General features: G+C 38.8%; 1 protein-coding gene across 2 annotated transcripts in view; it reads right to left on the bottom strand.

Annotated features, from left to right (window-relative positions):
* Nucleotides 1–5,886: 5,886 nt before the first annotated feature.
* TTC33 (tetratricopeptide repeat domain 33) overlaps nt 5,887–9,909 on the bottom strand; it is a 47,759-nt gene continuing 43,736 nt past the window's right edge. For both annotated transcript variants that reach the window (XM_050913558.1, XM_050913559.1), the window contains exon 5: nt 5,887–6,610. In XM_050913558.1, the coding sequence (XP_050769515.1) occupies nt 6,260–6,610 (351 nt within the window). In that variant the 3' untranslated portion in view covers nt 5,887–6,259. The remainder of the gene's footprint in view (nt 6,611–9,909) is intronic.

Here is a 9,909-nt window from a genome sequence, read left to right as displayed (position 1 = left end):
CAAATACTAAGCATGTTATGCTGCTTAAAGTGTTTTCATGTGAATGCTTTATTGTAATGAAAATCTTGAGCCTTATGTTGATATGTTTAAGCAGTTGTACTGACCAAAGTAATTTTGGAGATCACAATTAAATGGAAATGTTCTGCTTGATCTCAGATGTTTATATGAGTCTGCCATTCAGTGCCAACTCCTCACCTAACAAGCCTCCCATCTTGGAATGCTTTGCACTCAGTTACTGTCAAAACATACTTTGTCCTGTAAGTTTCCAAAACACCACAGCATGATCACCATCAGCAAGAGGCAGCCATCTTCAAAAACGTCCCCAAGAGCACCGACACAGAGCCATGAAAATTCTTTATGCAAACAAACAAAAATCAAAGACATTTTCATTTAACAGGAGAGCAGTTGAGCTTATTTGCCTTGATACATGTAGAAAGTGAAGTTAAATCTCTACACAAATATTTGCAGCAGAAGCCACTATTCCATCAGTTAATCTGGAGAACAGTATTACTCAAGTTCCTATTGCAGCTACAGATAAAGATCTGCCTGAATTCTTTGCAATTAAACCACTTAACTATGGTCTGCTGCTTACTAGTGACCAACAAATAGAATACACTCATCGTACTTCCCAAGACAGGAAATAGTACCTGGCAGAGCAGGAAGGTGGGACTGCCACCTGCAGATACACCACCTGTACCAACACTGGACCACACCTTTGCAGCTGGCCCGAAGCAGCACACCAATGTTATTAGTACTGTACGCAATGACAGAATTAAATATCAACAGCGTATAATAAGTATTTAAATAAGCAAGGGCTTATTATTTTTAATTGGGTTTTTATTTATTATTTTATTAATATTATTTTATTATTTCTCGTCATTACTGATGAGAAATACATATGGTCTGGAAGAGCTTTAAGCAAGAATAGACCATCTTATTTAGCTGACCTCCTAGCTTCCCTCAGCAAACATGTATGATAAGCCTGAGGTGTTCCTCCTGCCCACAGCATTGCTGGTGTGTCAGTAGTGGACTGGACTCACAGCACACATCATCAACACTAAATCCCTCAGTAATGAACTCAAGGATTCCCAACCAGCCCACAGATTACAAAGTCTCCTGAGCAATACTGGAATTGCCTGCCACAACTCAATGGCAGTGCACAAAGACAAAATGGGAGCACCTCTACCGCCTAGTTGCAAACAGATGGGCGTTCAGAAGTAGCCTGGCTAAATAGACTGGGCAAGTGTGCCTTTTTTTAGGGTGACAGACTATCATGTCTCCCTCACCTGCCTGAGAATCCCGCTCAGCTTTGGCACCCTCCTCCATGCTGACCACAAATACATTACTGAATTATCTTCCTCAGTCTCCCTCAGCATAACAAGTCTCGTAAAATAAAGCTACAAGTTTGTAGAGATTAATTTGTCCCATGGAAGTTAAAAGGTTTTTTTCCTGCTAGGTATTATGAGTAATTTCCATACGTTCAAAAGGGCTTCCCTTCTCACACATAATAGCTCCCTTCCACTCCTGGTCCCCAGAGATCCATATAGCCCCGAAACAACCTGTCTTCCCCATCTGCATCCACCTTCCCCAGTCCTCTGTGTTCACAGAAAATGCAGTGATTTGCCATCCAAAAATTTCTCATACCAAAATTGTATCTCCCTGACTCCATCCTGCTAGTCCTGTGACTGGCAGTCCCACTCCTTCACTTCCAGCAGTCTGTCCTGCCCACACATCCCAGACCACCGCTTCACAGAACCCTTTCCATCCAGAGGTACTGCTAAGACCTCCCACCCCCATACCACGTTCCAAACCACAGCCCTAACTCAATTTAAGCCCCTGTCCTGTGGCCGGGCTTGGAGGATCTATCCACCACAGGCAGGATGACAGCCAGTATCTGTAGAACACAGTGGTTTCTATGAAAATTTGTAGGTTAATTTGAATCTCTGATCAATAATGTAAGTTAGCATTACAATTGGGCCCAGGTTTAGGATGTAGGATGTACTGACAGAGGGCTGGGATTATAAGGGTGGGCTGTAGGATCCTGTTTTAAATCCAGCTTATACATCTCTGCTGTCTGCAACACAAGTGCTGCCTAAACCAAAGTGGTACTATAGGCACAATGCCAAAGCACTAACAAAATCAATGTAATCCAGTATCTTCAAATGGCACCAGCCATCATCCTAACCAAGAAGCTTTCTACAAAGTATTTAGTTCTGCTCCTAGACACAACTGCAAATCTATTCTACTTAAGGCAGATTTACTATTAGAGCTACTAAATAGCACCAGACCTTTCCACTCTTAGGCCTTGTTCTAGACCTGCCAGCTTTACCAGATCTGGAAACCAACTGAAGGCTAAATCACCTGCTTTCTGAACCCAAATAGTCAACTCATTCCCCACCTCTAATCTTTCCCCGTGAAAGATTACCCTCTACAACCCTTAGAGTTCCTAGAGTTGTGGCTCTTAGAAAATGAGCCCTCAAAACCAACCAACCTGGATCTGGCAGGATCCAGCAATCACCCATGCTCATGAGCTCCTCCCAGTTCTGGACCAGCCCCCTCTGCAGATACCACAGGCCAAGGACTCCAATCCATTCGAGAACATGATGTTAACATGATACCGACCTACAATTAACACATGGTGTCTCCAACCTGCCAGTAAACCAAGCCCATATGCTTCTGCTTTCCTGTGCCCCAGTCCTAACTACGCTTATTATAGTTTTATAGCTATTGTGTGACCTCAACATAAATTAAGAGAGCACCTGCCCTCAACACTGGTTTTTACCTCCTTCCCCTTGGCTTTAGGATCTGGGGGCCACTTACCTTGTATGGCCAGGTAAGTTTCCAATGCTACCTCTCTAATCTTGATCCCCAACACCAACAGATATTCAGATAACTTTCAGGAACAGGAAGAGCAGAGGAAACTGTTAACATTTGCTTTTTTCCCCTCCATAACGACTTTTAAAATCCAATCTCTTATGGTATTATCAAATTAAAGTCACTGTTGTGTTATCTGATCCATACTTTTTTTACCCTCTAGTATTGTCAGAAAGGATTTATTCTCTGTCAGTATAATCTATGTTTAAGTTTTTTGAAGATACTTATCTCCGTCTATAAGAGTGGAATTCATCTGCCCTGTTTCAGCATTTGAAGTTAACTGCCAGTCAGTCACCTTCAGCTTCCTTTGTAGTCAATGGAAATAATTAGGCACCCTGGGAGGCTGACTCAACTCATTCTAAGATACTTATCTAACACAAGGCATGTGAATGGCCCTCTGAGGCTGTGTATTTCTTTCCACTGGATATAAAGGGATTCAAAGGAAAAAAATTATATTTAAATGTTTAATCGTAGATTTTAAATTAAGCAAAAGTAATCCACCTAACCTACTGTTGTTGAGATTTCCTCTTTAATGACATTGTAACACTTCAGCGTTTTAATATATGATTCATATGGAAGGCAAACACATGGAAGCTACTGCAGCCACTGCTACTAGTGATGATGAGGAACAATAAAAATAAACTCCTGATGGCAAAGTGGGAGTGCGCTCCACAGGTATCCTATTTTTGGTAATAAAGGCTTTCTCCTTTGGGTCCCTCTCATGTGGATACCCCTGAGAGGTTTAAAAGCACTGAGCACTACCTTTTATTAAACATTTTTCCTTAGATGTCTTTTTTTTTTTTTTACTATAACACATGAACATGTTCAGCAGACAGAAGCAGCCAACTGATGAGTAACATTCTAAAATGGTCAATGGTAACACTTATTCTTGTTCTAACCAAAAGAATAAACAGGCATCACTAAGCAGCAGAGAAGTCAGTATTTTATTCAAACAAATCCAAAAAATGCCATACATGCAAAACAATGGCATGCTGTACAAAAAACAATGTTGAAATCATCAATTTTTGAACTTCTTCCCAGTTTGAGAATGACACTGTCACGAGAACTTACCTGCTCTACAGTGCTCTACAAACATTATGGTCCTGACAATACCTAGAATTCATGACCTAATCTAATCAGAAGGAAAACACATTTAGTACAGGGGATGGAAACAACCACGTCTTGAACCCAGCATGGACGTTCTGCCTGATGGTGTAGCACAGCCCTCCAATAGTTTGGCCCAGCAGTGCTGAAGTCAATAGGAATTTTGTGAATCATTTCAGTGGAAACAGATTCTGTGATAACACGGACCTCTGAAAGGAGGGAGGCAGTCCTTCCTGTATAAGTAAATACATAACACTGATGCAAGTATAAAGCGCAAAGGAAGAAAAGATGTGTTGGATTATAGCCAAGCTCCTTCCAAATGAAAACATACCTTACAGCTTCTCGCACATTTCCTTTTCTAGCCAGAGAATGTCTCTTTGAAGAAATCTGTCCAAATCCTTCTCACACTAACTCTTCCTATGGCTGAACAGATTGTATTATATGCTAGGAAAAATAAGATTAAGAAATTCTTCAACTGGGACAATTTAAACCGTCTATCAAACCATATCTTAATCAAACGTCTGTTCAGTAGGCATTTAAGACCTATTTCTGAACTGAATGAACAAATAAAAATGTAGCATGGTGATGTCTTACATTCCTTAATACATTTTAGTAGCTGTAATTATAATTATTTTGAATACTCACAAGATGTTAAAAAGTGTAAATTTTTTGTGTGTGCACATGCAAGCACAGATCTAAAAATTCACATATATACAAAAATATATGCAGGAGAATCTTGCAAAAATTAATGAAAACTTAGTAAGTACAACATGGCAATTAAGTTTTTGAAAGGGATAATTAATTTCTGCAAGGACTGTGTCCTCTTAAAGATATTCAACTGAAAGTATGATCTGAGAAATAATTTTTCTACAATACACTTTCTATTGCAAAAATCACTAAGCTTCTCAAGCAACATTATTTCCTTTTTAAATGTGTTATTTTGAAAATAGAAATCAGATATGAATAATGCAAAGATGACTGATTTTAAAAAGTTTCACTTGTCTACGAAACTATTATTCAAATGTTTTTATCATGCAAAATGTTATCAAGTAGAAATGACGTGTTCCTAATCCTGAATTCTCCAGGAATTCCTCAGTTGACCATTTTTTCCAGTCCAGTTAGGAGGTGCCCATCTCTACCATGTCTCCAAGACAATGAAAAGAGAGCAGTCTCAGCACAGAGCACATCAAAGAAACAGCCTGACTTTGTTTCTCTGAACTGCTCGTGTGAGGAACCAACGGCCACCTTCCCCTAAAGAAAGATGAACAAACAAATCTCCTACGTTATGCCTCTAAGTTCACACAACGTGACTACCCACGACAGCATCCAAAATCCAAAAAGGATAAAAAGGGAGAATCAGGCAATGCTGTCCTGAAAAACTGGTTCACTAAGAGCATACTTTAAATGTCAGGTCATAAGAATTAGGAAAAACAAACTGATTCCCTTTATCAGATTAGTCTCACTAGGAAAGAAAAGGCTAAACGTAATACACGTCAGACATACCTATTTCCAACTCCCACCATTTTACTTTTGGTGATGTCTGTAGCACAGCACTCAAGATAAGGAAAGGCCAGTTTCAGTCTCAGCTGAATATTCTTTCTTCTGGTGAAACTTTTAGTAATAACTAAGCATTCAGGGGCTTGTTTGGTATAGCATTTCCTTTATCTAATCAGAAACTGTTTAACCCATTCACCTATGAAAGCAACATAAAGGTTTCTACTGATTTCATTTGACTATAAATCAGATGCCAGATCTATCACACACGCACAAGCAAAATAATAATCCATCTCTGCTTCTTAGGAAATTCCCTCATAGAAAAAGTAATCTTAATGAAAATAAAGACTTCTGATAACAGAGAACAGTTCACACTGTAACTCAAAGAAAAATAATGTTAATGAATAAGGACTGAAATAGATTTTTAAAAAATCCCTTTTTCTTTTAGAGTTTAAATAAAAGCTTATTTAATTACTGGGAAAATGTAGACATTAACTTGTAAAATTATGAAATACATAAAGTTGAAAGCAGTTGTTAGAATGTAGTTAAGCATTTTAACGTTACATTTGTTCATAAGATTTTTAGAATTAATTCTTGGCTTTCTTCTCCAAAAATACGGATGGGACAACAACTCAGGTCATTGCTTTTTCAATTTACAAAAGAAAAATAACTTCAAATTTTTAACTTTTGTAGGCTCTCCCACTGCTTAAAAAAACAAAAACAAAGGAAGCCCAATACAATAAATAACACTAGTTCTTAAAACAGTATGACAACCCATAAAGCTGCCCTATCGGGCTCTGATGAAAAGGGTTTCATCAGGAGTTGTAGGACAATCCTCCTTCTCAGTAACAGTCTCTACTGTGCCTGAAGCAGACACAATCACTACCGTTTTAGCTGCTGAAAGAGCTTTCTCCTTCTCTGCGATGGCAGCACAGACTGCCACAATTTCATCACTTTCAAAGTCATAGTCTGGGATTGATTCTTGTGCAAGCTCTTTTTCTTTTGCCAGCGCTTGCACTGCCTCAGTCTTTGTTGCTTTCTGCTGTTCATGTAGTTTTCTTGCCCAGGAAAGGTCCTCTTTCCATACTTCAGGGTTCATTGGAAAGATGTGTAAGGATACCTGGAAACTTCGGATTGCCTATAAACAGAATAGGGAAGAAACAAGGATCGGACACTTTAAAGCCCACACATTTCATCATAGAAATTAACAAAAGAAAACAAAAAATTACATACATCATTCAAGCAAAGACAAAAATTATTTTACTCCAGTCCGTCTTTAGTGGAACAATCCTCCCTCAGCTGTAAGCTCAATAGCAGCATTACCCCCAAACAACAGTGCATACAAATGTCTGAAAGTACCAAGAACGCATGAACAAATCAGGTACCTGGCAACAAGGGCAGAAATAAGAGTTCACATGTCAAAAATAATATTGTAATTAATAAGGTAAAAGCAAAAATAACTTTTGTTTTGATCATTTTCTATCCCACTTTTCTCCGATCATCCGACATATGGGAAGGCAAAAGCAGACAGATATGGTTTAAAGAAATACAGAAAAGGGATGACTGGGATTTGAAGTATCACTAATATTGCTGCTTTTAAGTTAGCATGTAGTCATTTCACATACAGACCTAATACTACAGTAATCCTAGCCCCGTGATAAGCAGTATCTGTAACAGATTTGTGGTTGCAAACACACTTACCTAAACAGGCAAAAGTAGACAAATAAACTCCCAACTTGGAGAGTTGCTCTAAGAAAGAACTCCTATAATCTTAAAAACCATGTAATATTAATACAAGTAAGTATAGTTGATACTGTTCCTCCTGTCTTTCAGCTCAATTGGGAAAAGTCTCACAAATACAAACACTCAACACAGAATTTGTTAAATATTAAAAAAATGTGACGACCTAATTCAGTAGATGTGACATTCAGCAATAAGAAGAGATTGCTCCAATACTGGAAAAATGCTTGACCAAGAATTACAACTGTATTGTATTTATACTTATAGTAACAGTGAAAAGATCAAGACTGATGTTACATACTCAGACTTATGTGTATGTACACACAGGCATGTGTGTATTTCACATTTATGACTGGTCAGTTATGGAAATGGCCACTTAAGTGACCAAACTCTTGTGTGACGATGTACAGAAGCCTTCCTGTAGGGTGGGGAAACAGTGATGATACAGATTTGGAGTATATTTGGGAAGAGTTCTAGCAACTTGCATATAAAGACTTTAAAGACGTATGAACAACCATCAAATTCCATATTCTGTTGTAATTTATAAATACTTCAAGCATGCAAATTAATTTGAAAAATCCCAACTTTTCATCTGCATTGACAGAAACTGCCAATTCATCCTTCTGCTGGCACAGATTAATATATGAACTCCATATGACATGAACTCAGCAGACAAGAGATACAAATCAGATTTAAGAAATGCTATCAGTATTACTGCTGTTGTAATAGGCAGCCTTTCAGTTCCAGGAAAAAAAAAACCCAAAACTTTACTATTGGTCCATAGCCAGCTCTGAAGTGTAGGAGCATGCTAAACTTTAAACAGAAGGATGAGTGCAGTTTAATTCTTGCAAAAGAGCATCATTTTATTCAACTTTGGTAGCTTTTCATTTCCAGGGGTAGATGAGTTACACATAAACTCTAAATGCTCTTTTTTTATATTTCTGTTGGAAACAAAATATAAACAAACAACATCTGCTTTTAAGCTTTCCATGACAGAGGCCCCCTTATTAAAACCTGTCTATATAGTTATGTTTAGGCACAATAAACAACATTAAACACAGCAATCAAATATAAGGTAACATTTGATAAGCTTAGAAGCTGCCTTGATGATTCATACAATACAGCATAAAACAATCACCTTTGTAAATCTATTAGAAAAAAGATTGAGTGACATTTTTATAAATAATAAAATAATAAAATAATAAAATAATTTTAAGTGCTGCAAAAGATCAGAGGGATTCATTTTAAAGCAGCAATGTAATACTGAAAAATACAGAATTGTCATCCACATAAAATTTCATGTTGCCACTGTAACTGCTTCCACAGCCATTAATTTCTATTAAGACAGAAGAAAAGAAAGTAACAGTGCTACTTTTAATTCTCCCCCTGATGGAGATGTAAATCTCCTTTTCCAACTGCCTGTCTGACATTTTGGGAAAACATGGTGGCACTAGATAAACTTGGTATTTCTAGGCTCATTTTAAAGGGCAGCTGTGGTCTTAGAGACCCTGCATGCAAGGACTATGGGATTTTAAATCAGTACGTAGTCACACATCTGCTTTTGCTTCTGTAGGGAAGAGTACGATAAAATCTACTGCGAGATGTTCTCGCTTGCTGAATTACAATATTTGAAGAATTTGTATTTTTAAAATATTTTACATTTTGTCTCACTATAGGGTATCCTCTAGCAAACAATCTTTCATTTGTCCAATGACCAGAACCTCTCCTGCTGGTTTGCAGAGTCTTTAAATGTAAAGGGCAGTTTTGATCAGACCACACTTTTTATAACATGTTTTTATAACACATGGGCCTAGTAATTTTCACTAGACACTGACCCCTAAAAAGGTAAGGGAGCATTTTAAGAGGTTATGCGGTTCACATCAGCTCCCAAGGTTTGTATTAGGCCTTTATGTTACATCTGACAGACACTATCTGACCTATTTTAAAGGATGTCCCTCAGTGAAGATATGTATACATCTGTAAGTAATCTTTTTCCGTGTTTAATGATCCTTAAATATGGATTTTTTTTTTTTTTACAGCATCCAACATAATACTTGGGGGGACTGGTGGGTGAAAAGCTGGACACGAGCCGGCAATGTGCGCTCACAGCCCAGAAAGCCAACCGTCTCCTGGGCTGCATCCAAAGAAGCGCGGCCAGCAGGTCGAGGGAGGTGATTCTGCCCCTCTAGTCCACTCTCATGAGACCCCACCTGGAGTACTGCCTCCAGCTCTGGAGTCCCCAGTACAAGAAAGACACGGACCTGTTGGAGCGGGTCCAGAGAAGGGCCACCAAAATGATCAGAGGGATGGAACACGTCTCCTGTGAGGACAGGCTGAGAGAGTTGGGGTTGTTCAGCCTGGAGAAGGCTCCGGGGAGACCTTATTGCGGCCTTTCAATACTTAAAGGGGGCTTATAAGAAAGATGGGCACAGACTTTTTAGCAGGGCCTGTAGCAATAGGACAGGGGGTAACGGTTTTAAACCAGTGGAGGGTAGATTCAGACTAGATATAAGGAAGACTTTTTTTTACGATGAGGGTGGTGAAACACTGGAACAGGTTGCCCAGAGAGGTGGTAGATGCCCCATCCCTGGAAACATCCAAGGTCAGGTTGGACAAGGCTTTGAGCAACCTGATCTAGTTGAAGATGTCTCTGCTCATTGCAGGGGGGTTGGACTAGATTACCTTTACAGGTCCCTT

The sequence above is a fragment of the Gymnogyps californianus genome, chromosome Z (assembly GCF_018139145.2).
Source record: "Gymnogyps californianus isolate 813 chromosome Z, ASM1813914v2, whole genome shotgun sequence".
NCBI classification, from domain to species: Eukaryota; Metazoa; Chordata; class Aves; order Accipitriformes; family Cathartidae; genus Gymnogyps; species Gymnogyps californianus.
This window is presented reverse-complemented; position numbering and strand designations above follow the sequence as displayed.